The sequence below is a fragment of the Nerophis lumbriciformis genome, linkage group LG39 (assembly GCF_033978685.3).
Source record: "Nerophis lumbriciformis linkage group LG39, RoL_Nlum_v2.1, whole genome shotgun sequence".
NCBI lineage: Eukaryota > Metazoa > Chordata > Actinopteri > Syngnathiformes > Syngnathidae > Nerophis > Nerophis lumbriciformis.
This window is the reverse complement of record NC_084586.2, coordinates 16,266,626-16,280,000: the sequence shown is the minus strand read 5'-3', so window position 1 is coordinate 16,280,000 and position 13,375 is coordinate 16,266,626. Positions and strand designations below refer to the sequence as shown.

The 13,375-nt window shown below is 39.0% G+C and overlaps 1 protein-coding gene across 1 annotated transcript in view; it reads right to left on the bottom strand.

Annotated features, from left to right (window-relative positions):
- LOC133577669 (glutamate receptor ionotropic, NMDA 2C-like) overlaps positions 1-13,375 on the bottom strand; it is a 193,280-nt gene that overhangs the window by 13,961 nt on the left and 165,944 nt on the right. Inside the window, exons 14-15 of the mRNA XM_061931646.1 lie at positions 12,059-12,246; positions 3,235-3,467 (exon numbers count right to left, since the gene is read on the bottom strand). Coding sequence (XP_061787630.1) covers positions 3,235-3,467; positions 12,059-12,246 — 421 coding nt within the window. The remainder of the gene's footprint in view (positions 1-3,234; positions 3,468-12,058; positions 12,247-13,375) is intronic.

Genomic DNA, 13,375 nt, shown 5'->3' with positions numbered 1-13,375 from the left:
TTTTTAGTCTGAAAAATTGGACATGACTGGAAGACTGAAGTTGATTTTAGCAAAAATAAGTATATATATATTTTTTTATACCCTCGTAACTTAGGGATGGTTGCTGGTCACATTCGAACTAATACGGTACCAAAAACTGATACTTGAGAATCGATGCAGGTACTCAATAGCACCAGTTTTTGGTACTCGTCGTCCTGTCATTTGTCATTAGATGGCAGTACTGTGTATTCTACATATGCCGTGTTGTTTCACTGGCGTGTAGAAATGTTAATGCGCCCTACAAAGTGTTAATCATGAAAGTACTGTGCTCATTACACACCAGCTGTTGGATTGTAACATTGATCCAAGTTGTAGTTTACATTAACAAATTTGGAGGTGTTCAAATCGCCATGTAAAATCACTGATGCTAATAGTAGCCTGTCTATGGCAAATCCCATGTAAACTAGCATCAAGCTAGAGCTGACCAGTTATAACTTGTTTTCTGATCTCAGTTGTCATCAGATGGCAGGACTGTGTAGGCTACATATGCTGTGTTGTTTAAGGAGGGCGTAGATTTTTTTCCCAGGAAGTTAAACGTTGTGTTGCGCCCTACAAAGTGTTGATCATGCAAGTAACATTCATGTAAGTCAGAGGTGTCAAAGTCGATTTCACTGAGGGCCACATGGCAGTTATGTTTGGCCCCAGTGGGCCGCTTCTAACAGTGAATACTATTATTACACCATTTTCTAATGCATTTTGTTAGTAGATTTTTTTCTTAAACTAAAAAAAATATGGTAAGTTGCAATAATTTCACCTCAAAATTGTGTGTGTATTACTGTAAATGGAAAAACAGTACTGCTGCTTTCTGTCTTGCCTCAGGTGAGAGGGGTCGCATTTTTTTTTCTCCTCCCGTCTTCTCCTTGCTTGCTCTCTTTTCTTGTCTTGTCTAAACTTTTTTTGAAGCCTCTTTCTTTGCGCTGTCCTCCAAATCTAAACATCAGACATGGAATTGATCAGCTGGACTCTCGACTCAATTGACTAAATCTTTTCGACGAGGAAAAGAGGTTCTGGGGAGCCTGGCTGCCCCAATGGAACCATTGCTGCGGGGTACGTGAGAGATTCCTGGGACAAATGGAGAATCATGTGCCTTTCAGTCCTTTCCATCGAGGACGTGGAAGACATCTACCTTTTTGGAACCATGATCGCGGGGCACCTGCTGATTGGGCTGGGCATTGCTCTGGTGTATCGTCAAATTCGTAAGACGATGGCAGCCACTCAAGGAGCCCAAAGGCTGTTCGTCGCAATGGACGGATTGGGCCTGGCTGTAGGAACACAGTCTGTGGCAATTTCTGAACTGAATCGCAAGATGGATCACATCATGGAGAAGCTTACTGAAAGGGAAAAATTGCATACGAGAACCAACATGGACGAATAGAACAGACAAGCCATTGTAATGTCTGCTCACGGAAAAACAAAAATCCTAATCTACGATTTGACTCCCTCGAATGGCCTTGATGCAACAACAGGAGCAGGCTGTTCTGTAAACATCCCCCTGAAGACTCTCAAAGATGGACCCTTTTGACCTCCCTCCCTCCTCAAAGACACCTGGAAGTCGAACTTTGCTTGCATTGCATGCAGAACGGCCCCGGGCCTATGGACACAACACCACTACACCCAAAGACAATGGGCATATACACAAACACACGCCCCACCCCCACCCCACGCCTTCACTACCGCTTGATTCCCCTTCGGGGTGATGGACGACTGGCAGCGCTTTATAGCAGCAGTCGACCTCCAGGGACCCCAACTCCCCCCCCCCCCCCCTCTGTTGCGAGTTGTTGTGATTATATGTAACATGTTTATGTGTGCTATGCTAAATGAGTTTTTTTTCCCTTGGACTCAGTCTGGACCCCCTCCCGGGGGTAAAGTAGCCAGAAATTGTACTCAAGTAAGAGTACTGTTACTTTAGAGATTTATTACTCAAGTAAAAGTAAGGAGTAGTCACCCAAATATTTACTTGAGTAAAAGTAAAAAGTATGTTGTGAAAAAACTACTCAAGTACTGAGTAACTGATGAGTAACATACACACACATGTCATATATATATATATATATATATATACATATATACACATACATTGATATATACAGTATATAATTTATATTTATTTATTTTTCCGTTTTTGTTTACATGTTAAAGGTGTTTTAATGAATATACATGCATGTTTAACACATATAGATTCCTTTCTTTCATGAAGACAAGAATATAAGTTGGTGTATTACCTGATTCTGATGACTTGCATTGATTGTAATCAGACAGTAGTGCTTAACGTCCACGTTTTCAAATGCAGGAGAAAAAAAGTTCCTCCTTTCTGTCTAATACCACATGAAAGTGGTTGGTTTTTGGCATCTTATTTGTCCAGCTTCCATATTCGTTTTCACACACTTTACAAGAAATACATTGGCGGCAAATTCTGTAGCTTGCTAGCTTGTTTGCGCTGGCTTTCGGAGACTCTTATTTTGAAAGCGCAGGCGCGATGGAGCGGCACTTTTATTGTGAAGACAGGAACTGTGCAGTCAGTCTTTAGGCTTTTGACGGGATGTACGTTTGAAATAAAAGTGTCTTTTTTCCTTCACACTTTTGATTGATTGATTGAAACTTGTATTAGTAGATTGCACAGTACAGTATATATTCCGTACAATTGACCACTAAATGGTAACACCCCAATAAGTTTTTCAACTTGTTTAAGTCAGGTCATGTGACCGCCTGGCTCTGTTTGATTGGTCCAACGTCACCAGTGACTGCATCTGATTGGTGGAACGGAGTGAACGTCACCAGTGACTGTATTTGTTGAAACGCAGGCACTATGAAGGTTTGTCTGACAGACCAAAACAAACAAAGCGTGCATTAACAGATCGATAAAAATTAGTAGCGAGTAGCGAGCTGAATGTAGATAAAAGTAGCGGAGTAAAAGTAGCATTTCTTCTCTATAAATATACTCAAGTAAAAGTAAAAGTAAGTTGCATTAAAACTACTCTTAGAAGTACAATTTATCCCAAAAGTTACTCAAGTAGATGTAACGGAGTAAATGTAGCGCGTTACTACCCACCTCTGCATTTTGGCATCTGAGCTGCCAGTTTGTAGATTTTTCGGTGTATTACCGTAAATGCCACAGTTTATTCAAGTAAAACAAGTACGTTTTTTTTTCATTTCGAGAAAGATGCTGTGCACCCGAACGCGTCGCCACTGCCTCACCCTGCTGACGGCCAGCATGTAGTCGAGCTTGCGCGACTTGCGCAGCGAGTGACGCAGCTTCCAGTAGAGCAGGTGCTCCCAGGCGAACACCAGCAGGCTGAGGCCCATGGCCACCAGCAGCATGTAGAAGACGCCCGCCATGTTGTCGATGTCCAGCTTGCTGCTCATCACCTCGTTCTTCTCGTTCTGGCAGATGCCCGACAGCCACACCGTCTCTAGGCGCTGAGTGTCTCCTGGAGACACGGAGCACGGATTAAGTTGGAGGGTTGTCGCCGCCACAATTCATCGACAATATCTCTTATTGGCCCATTTTTGTCACTCACATGTTGTATGTCACTGTGTGTTTATGAATATACTTCAATCTCTCAGTGGAGGTGGATATTAACTCCAGCCTTCATGGTGTGTTTGTGCTGCGTGTGTGTGTGTGTGTGTGTGTGTGTGTGTGTGTGTGTGTGTGTGTGTGTGTGTGTGTGTGTGTGTGTGTGTGTGTGTGTGTTCTTGTATTTCTGTCCTTCTCGAGACATCAAGGTAGGACCAAAATCATGGTCCCAATACGGAAAACCCTTGCATCTAATAGATCTAGGTGCTCCCCCGCTGGTCAACATATGAAATAACAAGTGTGTGTAAAAAAAAATGTAAGTGGTCCCCCTCCGGCCAACATGTATAATAACAAGTGTGTGTAAGAAAATGAAATGAGCCCCCTTTGGCCAAAATTAATTTAGACATACTGTAATAACTTGAAGTAAATAAGGAAGATTAAAAACAAATTATAAACAAACAAAATAAATACATAACAATAAAAATAAACAGTAAAATCAGTCTTTTTCTCTCAATGTGTCAACTTTTTTCTTATAAAATCAGGAACAATTTCTCATATTCTTTCTGTTTCTGTAATATAACAATATTTTCTCATAAAATAATTACTTTTTGAATGTAAAATTATTACTTTTTAATGCAAAATGGTAAAAAAAAATAATAATAAAAATACAATTCTGACTTGTACCACAATATTGCCAATTTTGTTGTTGTTCGAGTAAAATTGTAGCTTTTCTCATAATTTTGCCAAGTAAAATTCAGATTATTATTATAATATTGCCAAAATGTTAAATTTTTGTTACAAAATTGTGACTTTTGTCGAGTGAAATTACGACTCTTTTCATAAAATTGCCAACATTTTTAAGCTTTTTCTTGTAAAATTGCGACTGTTATTGAGTAAACTTCCAACTTGTATCATATCATTGCACAAATGTTAAATATTTCTTGTAAAACTTTGACTTGCGTCGAGTAAAAACGACAACTTTTTTAATACTGCCAAAATTCAAAGTTTTTCTTGTGAAATTATAACTTTTTTATTGTGAAATTCCAACTAATTTTTCACAACAACCTTTTTTATATTTGCATAGCATGTATATATTATTAATGTTGTAAATACAAATCTATATATATCTAGAAAGGCTGGTCCTAAAGAGGTAGGCACGAATGTGTGTGTGTGTGTGTGTGTGTGTGTGTGTGTGTGTGTGTGTGTGTGTGTGTGTGTGTGTGTGTGTGTGTGTGTGTGTGTGTGTGTGTGATGGAGATAATCATTCCCCTCACACTCCACACCATTCTGCAGGGTTTTTATATCTTCCGAGAAAGCCAGCCTCCTTTCAGCAAAAACAAACCAATTTTGTGGCGCAATCGTTAGCATTCTAATATTAGCATGCTAGCCTTTTTTTTGCAAAATTTGCAGGTATACACCTTTGCGTCAAATATTTTGTTACCTTGACGGTTGATATCTGTTAGCATGCTAGCTTTTTTTTAGCTAATGTAATAAAGTATAGCCCATCCATCCATCTTCTTCCGCTTATCCGAGGTCTGGTCGCGGGGGCAGCAGCCTAAGCAGGGAAGCCCAGACTTCCCTCTCCCCAGCCACTTCGTCCAGCTCCTCCCGGGGGACCCCGAGGCGTTCCCAGGCCAGCCGGGAGACATAGTCTTCCCAACGTGTCCTGGGTCTTCCTCGTGGCCTCCTACCGGTCGGACGTGCCCTAAACACATCCCGAGGGAGGCGCTCGGGTGGCATCCTGACCAGATGCCCGAACCACCTCATCTGGCTCCTCTCCATGTGGAGGAGCAGCGGCTTTACTTTGAGCTCCCCCCGGATGACAGAGCTTCTCACCCTATCTCTAAGGGAGAGCCCCGCCACCCGGCGGAGGAAACTCATTTCGGCCGCTTGTACCCGTGATCTTGTCCTTTCGGTCATAACCCAAAGCTCATGACCATAGGTGAGGATGGGAACGTAGATCGACCGGTAAATTGAGAGCTTTGCCTTCCGGCTCAGCTCCTTCTTCACCACAACGGATCGATACAGCGTCCGCATTACTGAAGACGCCGCACCGATCCGCCTGTCGATCTCACGATCCACTCTTCCCTCACTCGTGAACAAGACTCCGAGGTACTTGAACTTCTCCACTTGGGGCAAGATCTCCTCCCCAACCCGGAGATGGCACTCCACCCTTTTCCGGGCGAGAAACATGGACTCGGACTTGGAGGTGCTGATTCTCATCCCAGTCGCTTCACACTCGGCTGCGAACCGATCCAGTGAGAGCTGAAGATCCTGGCCAGATGAAGCCATCAGGACCACATCATCTGCAAAAAGCAGAGACCTAATCCTGCAGCCACCAAACCAGATCCCCTCAACGCCTTGACTGCGCCTAGAATTCTGTCCATAAAAGTTATGAACAGAATCGGTGACAAAGGGCAGCCTTGGCGGAGTCCAACCCTCACTGGAAACGTGTCCGACTTACTGCCGGCTATGCGAACCAAGCTCTGACACTGATCATACAGGGAGCGGACCGCCACAATCAGACAGTCCGAAACCCCATACTCTCTGAGAACTCCCCACAGGACTTCCCGAGGGACACGGTCGAATGCCTTCTCCAAGTCCACAAAGCACATGTAGACTGGTTGGGCAAACTCCCATGCACCCTCAAGGACCCTGCCGAGAGTATAGAGCTGGTCCACAGTTCCAGGACGAAAACCACACTGTTCCTCCTGAATCCGAGGTTCGACTATCCGGCGTAGCCTCCTCTCCAGTACACCTGAATAGACCTTACCGGGAAGGCTGAGGAATGTGATCCCACGATAGTTGGAACACACCCTCCGGTTCCCCTTCTTAAAGAGAGGAACCACCACCCCGGTCTGCCAATCCGATGTCTAAAGTATAGCCCTTAGTGATATTTATATTAAGGTTAGCATGCTAGCTTTTTTAAAAAAAAAAATTTTTGCTAATTTGTAGGTATACATCTCAGTCATATTTTGGTACTAGATGCATGCTAGCATTTTAAACACATTTTTCAGGTACACACTTTAGAGTAATTAACAGTATTTTGGTACTTGGCGCATGTTACAGTTAGCATTTTAGCATACTAACATTAGCATTCCCCTTTTTTAGCTAATTTAGCAGGAATACACCTCAGTGTCTTATAATTTGGTATTTCTTTAATTTATTTTTGTGCTAATTTTACAGATACACACCTCAACGTCAAATAATTTGTTACATGACAAGTGATATCTGTTAGCAAGCTGGCTTTTTAGCTAACACCTCAGTCATATATTGCTACTTGATGCATGCTAGCATTTTAAACAATTTTTTTTTAAATGTACAAGCCTCAGATGAATATATATTGATACTTAACGCATGTTACAGTTAGCATTTTAGCATGCTAATTGTTTTACCTAATTTAGCAGGTAAACACGTCAGTGTCATATATTATGGTATTACAGTAATTGTAACTGTTAGCATAGTACCGGTAGCTCTCTCGCTTTTATTGCTAATTTTGCAGGTATACACCTCAGCGTCAAATATTTTGTTAGTTGACGAATGATATCTGTTAGCGTGTTAGCTTTTTAAACTAATTTTGTAGGTATACAACTTGGTCATATTTTGGTACTTGATGCATGCTAACGTTAGCATTCTAGCTTTTATTTCTAATTTAGCAGGGTTTTTCAGCATTTCTAACTGTTAGCATGCTAGCTAGTACTAGTAGCTAATTTTGCAGGTATACACCACAGTGTTAAATATTTTGTTACTTAACAAATTATATCTGTTAGCCCACTAGCTTTTTTTCCTTCTTTTTTTTTTTAGCTAATTTTGTAGTCATATTTTGCTACTTGATGCATGTTAACATTAGCAAGCTAGTATTTTATAAAAAATTTTAAGGTAAAAGCCTCAGATGAATATAATTTGCTACTTGATGCATGTTAAAGTCAGTATTTTAGCATACTAACGTTAGCATTCTAGCTTTTATAGCTAATTTAGCAGAGTTCTTCAGTATTTCTAACTGTTAGCATGTTAGCTAGTACTAGCAGATAATTAGTAGCTAATTTTGCAGGTATACACCACAGAGTTAAATATTTTGTTACTTAACGAATTATATCTGTTAGCCCACTAGCTTTTTTTCTTTTTTTTTTAGCTAATTTTGTAGGTATGCACCGGAGTCATATTTTGCTACTTGATGCATGCTAACATTAGCAAGCTAGTATTTTATAAAAAAATGTTAAGGTAAAAGCCTCAGATGAATATAATTTGCTACTTGATGCATGTTAAAGTCAGTATTTTAGCATACTAACGTTAGCATTCTAGCTTTTATAGCTAATTTAGCAGGGTTCTTCAGTATTTCTAACTGTTAGCATGTTAGCTAGTACTAGCAGATAATTAGTAGCTAATTTTGCAGGTATACACCACAGAGTTAAATATTTTGTTACTTAACGAATTATATCTGTTAGCCCACTAGCTTTTTTTTTTTTTTTTAGCTAATTTTTTTAGGTATGCACCGGAGTCATATTTTTCTACTTGATGCATGCTAACGTTAGCAAGCTAGTATTTTATAAAAAATGTTAATGTAAAAGCCTCAGATTAATATAATTTGGTACTTGATGCATGTTAAAGTCAGTATTTTAGCATACTAACCTTAGCATTCTAGCTTTTATTGCTAATTTAGCAGGGTCCTTCAGTATGCCTAACTGTTAGCATGTTAGCTAGTACTAGCAGATAATTAGTAGCTAATTTTGCAGGTATACACCACAGAGTTAAACATTTTGCTACTTAACGAATTATATATGTTAGCCCGCTAGCTTTTTTTTTTTTTTTTTTTTTTTTTAGCAAATTTTGCAGGTATACATTACAGGGTTAAATATTTTGTTACTTAACGAATTATATCTGTTAGCCCACTAGCTTTTTTTCTTCTTTTTTTTAGCTAATTTTGTAGGTATGCACCGGAGTCATATTTTGCTACTTGATGCATGCTAACATTAGCAAGCTAGTATTTTATAAAAAATGTTAATGTAAAAGCCTCAGATTAATATAATTTGGTACTTGATGCATGTTAAAGTCAGTATTTTAGCATACTAACCTTAGCATTCTAGCTTTTATAGCTAATTTAGCAGGGTTTTTCAGTATTTCTAACTGTTAGCATGTTAGCTAGTACTAGCAGATAATTAGTAGCTAATTTTGCAGGTATACACCACAGAGTTAAACATTTAGCTACTTAACGAATTATATATGTTAGCCCGCTAGCTTTTTTTTAATTTCTTTTTTTTTAGCAAATTTTGCAGGTATACATTACAGGGTTAAATATTTTGTTACTTAACGAATTATATCTGTTAGCCCACTAGCTTTTTTTCTTCTTTTTTTTAGCTAATTTTGTAGGTATGCACCGGAGTCATATTTTGCTACTTGATGCATGCTAACGTTAGCAAGCTAGTATTTTATAAAAAAAAATGTTACGGTAAAAGCCTCAGATGAATATAATTTGCTACTTGATGCATGTTAAAGTCAGTATCTTAGCATACTAACCTTAGCATTCTAGCTTTTATAGCTAATTTAGCAGGGTTTTTCAGTATTTCTAACTGTTAGCATGCTAGCTAGTACTAGTAGCTAATTAGTAGCTCATTTTGCAGGTATACACCACAGAGTTAAATATTTTGTTACTTAACGAATTATATCTGTTAGCCCACTAGCTTTTTTTTCTTTTTTTTTTTAGCTAATTTTGTAGGTATGCACCGGAGTCATATTTTGCTACTTGATGCATGCTAACATTAGCAAACTAGTATTTTATAAAAAAATGTTAAGGTAAAAGCCTCAGATGAATATAATTTGCTACTTGATGCATGTTAAAGTCAGTATTTTAGCATACTAACCTTAGCATTCTAGCTTTTATAGCTAATTTAGCAGAGTTCTTCAGTATTTCTAACTGTTAGCATGTTAGCTAGTACTAGCAGATAATTAGTAGCTAATTTTGCAGGTATACACCACAGAGTTAAATATTTTGTTACTTAACGAATTATATCTGTTAGCCCACTAGCTTTTTTTTTTTTTAGCTAATTTTTTTAGGTATGCACCGGAGTCATATTTTTCTACTTGATGCATGCTAACGTTAGCAAGCTAGTATTTTATAAAAAATGTTAATGTAAAAGCCTCAGATTAATATAATTTGGTACTTGATGCATGTTAAAGTCAGTATTTTAGCATACTAACCTTAGCATTCTAGCTTTTATAGCTAATTTAGCAGGGTTCTTCAGTATTTCTAACTGTTAGCATGTTAGCTAGTACTAGCAGATAATTAGTAGCTAATTTTGCAGGTATACACCACAGAGTTAAACATTTTGCTACTTAACGAAATATATATGTTAGCCCACTAGCTTTTTTTTTTTTTTTTTTTTTTTAGCAAATTTTGCAGGTATACATTACAGGGTTAAATATTTTGTTACTTAACGAATTATATCTGTTAGCCCACTAGCTTTTTTTCTTCTTTTTTTTAGCTAATTTTGTAGGTATGCACCGGAGTCATATTTTGCTACTTGATGCATGCTAACATTAGCAAGCTAGTATTTTATAAAAAAAATGTTAAGGTAAAAGCCTCAGATGAATATAATTTGCTACTTGATGCATGTTAAAGTCAGTATTTTAGCATACTAACCTTAGCATTCTAGCTTTTATAGCTAATTTAGCAGGGTTTTTCAGTATTTCTAACTGTTAGCATGCTAGCTAGTACTAGTAGCTAATTAGTAGCTCATTTTGCAGGTATACACCACAGAGTTAAATATTTTGTTACTTAACGAATTATATCTGTTAGCCCACTAGCTTTTTTTCTTTTTTTTTTAGCTAATTTTGTAGGTATGCTCCGGAGTCATATTTTGCTACTTAATGCATGCTAACATTAGCAAGCTAGTATTTTATAAAAAAAATGTTAAGGTAAAAGCCTCAGATGAATATAATTTGCTACTTGATGCATGTTATTAAAGTCAGTATTTTAGCATACTAACGTTAGCATTCTAGCTTTTATAGCTAATTTAGCAGGGTTCTTCAGTATTTCTAACTGTTAGCATATTAGCTAGTACTAGCAGATAATTAGTAGCTAATTTTGCAGGTATACACCACAGAGTTAAATATGTTGTTACTTAACGAATTATATCTGTTAGCCCGCTAGCTTTTTTTTTTTTTTTTTTTTGCAAATTTTGCAGGTATACATTACAGGGTTAAATATTTTGTTACTTAACGAATTATATCTGTTAGCCCACTAGCTTTTTTTCTTCTTTTTTTTAGCTAATTTTGTAGGTATGCACCGGAGTCATATTTTGCTACTTGATGCATGCTAACATTAGCAAGCTAGTATTTTATAAAAAATGTTAATGTAAAAGCCTCAGATTAATATAATTTGGTACTTGATGCATGTTAAAGTCAGTATTTTAGCATACTAACCTTAGCATTCTAGCTTTTATTGCTAATTTAGCAGGGTTCATCAGTATTTGCAGGTATACACCACAGAGTTAAACATTTTGCTACTTAACGAATTATATATGTTAGCCCGCTAGCTTTTTTTTTTTTTTTTTTTTTTTTAGCAAATTTTGCAGGTATACATTACAGGGTTAAATATTTTGTTACTTAACGAATTATATCTGTTAGCCCACTAGCTTTTTTTCTTCTTTTTTTAAGCTAATTTTGTAGGTTTTGTAGCCCGCTAGCTTTTTTTTTTTTTTTAGCAAATTTTGCAGGTATACACCACAGAGTTAAATATTTTGTTACTTAACGAATTATATCTGTTAGCCCACTAGCTTTTTTTCTTTTTTTTTAGCTAATTTTTTTTAGGTATGCACCGGAGTCATATTTTGCTACTTGATGCATGCTAACATTAGCAAGCTAGTATTTTATAAAAAAATGTTAAGGTAAAAGCCTCAGATGAATATAATTTGCTACTTGATGCATGTTAAAGTCAGTATTTTAGCATACTAACCTTAGCATTCTAGCTTTTATAGCTAATTTAGCAGGGTTCTTCAGTATTTCTAACTGTTAGCATGTTAGCTAGTACTAGCAGATAATTAGTAGCTAATTTTGCAGGTATACACCACAGAGTTAAACATTTTGTTACTTAACGAATTATATATGTTAGCCCGCTAGCTTTTTTTTTTTTTTTTTTAGCAAATTTTGTAGGTATACACCTGAGTCATATTTTGCTACTTGATGCATGCTAACATTAGCAAGCTAGTATTTTATAAAAAATTTTAAGGTAAAAGCCTCAGATGAATATAATTTGGTACTTGATGCATGTTAAAATCTGCATTTTAGCACACTAACATTAGCATTCTAGCTTTTATAGCTAATTCAGAAGGTACACATCTAAGTGTCATATATTTTGGTATTTCAATAATGCTAAAACGCGTGCTTTTTTTGCTCTTTTTGCTCATATTTTATGTTACCTGAAACTATCTGGCCAGCGTGCTAACTGTAAACATTTGAGTTGGGCTTCTGAAGGGGATACTCATTGGCACGTTGGGATTGGTCGCCCACCGTCTCCGAGGAACTGTAACAGCGCCAGGTCGATGAGCCTCTTCCAGCGCGAGCTCTTCTGCAGGGCGATGCCGTAGCCCGTGGTGGCGAAGACTTTGCCGCTGCCGATGGTCACCAGCTTGCAGCCTTCGTCTTTGCCCGCCATGTAGTTCAGCACGGCCGCGTCGTAGATGAAGGCGTCCAGCTTCCTGCGGATAAACAATCTAGTGTTACCGGGTAGATTTGGTCAAAAAAAAAAAAAAAAAAACAACAAAGAAAAAAACAGTAGAATGTATTCATTACTTTGTTTCAATAAGTATGTATAAGGAACAAAGTCATTTAGTTCCAGTATAAATAATGAAAAAACTGGCAGGTATTAAAGATTTTTTCACAGAAATGCAAAAAAAGAATTGCAGCCTTGTTTGTAAATGCTCTAATTTGTGCCTCTCTTCATACAGCCTAGAGTCCACGATAGTACACATGGTCTACAAAAAAAGCATATAATCGAATTGATTATAAAAACACTGAAAATATTTGTGAATATATATATATATATATATATATTAGAGATGCGCGGATAGGCAATTATTTCATCCGCAACCGCATCAGAAAGTCGTCAACCATCCGCAATCCACCCGATCTAACATTTGATCAGAACCGCATCCGCCCGCACCCGCCCGTTGTTATATATCTAATATAGACGATGCAAGGCATTAGTGAGGTTATAAAGCTTTTGCCTGTTAAAGAAAGGAGACTGATCCAATGCAGCACAGACATTCGCGTGCCACGCTGTCACGACCCAGACGCACACCAGTGCGCAATCATATGGGAGCCGCGCTGAGCGCACCTCCAAGCGCGTCTCGCTGCCGGCGACGGCCGGGTATATGGGCCCGACGCTCCAGCGCCATCCATTTTCAGGGCTAGTTGATTCGGCAGGTGGGTTGTTACACACTCCTTAGCGGGTTCCGACTTCCATGGCCACCGTCCTGCTGTCTATATCAACCAGGGTGAGCCCCACCCCTTTCGTGAGCGCACTGCGCGCGGAGTGACCCCTGTTACGCGCCCCCGGCCACGGGGGTGGCAGGCAGGTAAGCTGCGCGGGCGGAGCGCGCGGAGTGACCCCTGTTACGAGCCCCCGGCCACGGGGGTGGCGGGCAGGTAAGCTGCTTACCTGCTGCGCGTGACGCCGGCCGCGGCGAAGGCGGACGAGGCGGGGTGTCGGTGTGGTGGGCGCGGTGGTGACCCTGGACGTGCGTCGGGCCCTTCTCGCGGATCGCCTCAGCTACGGCTCCCGGTGGGGCCCTCTCGGGGGAAGGGGCCTCGGTCCCGGACCCCGGC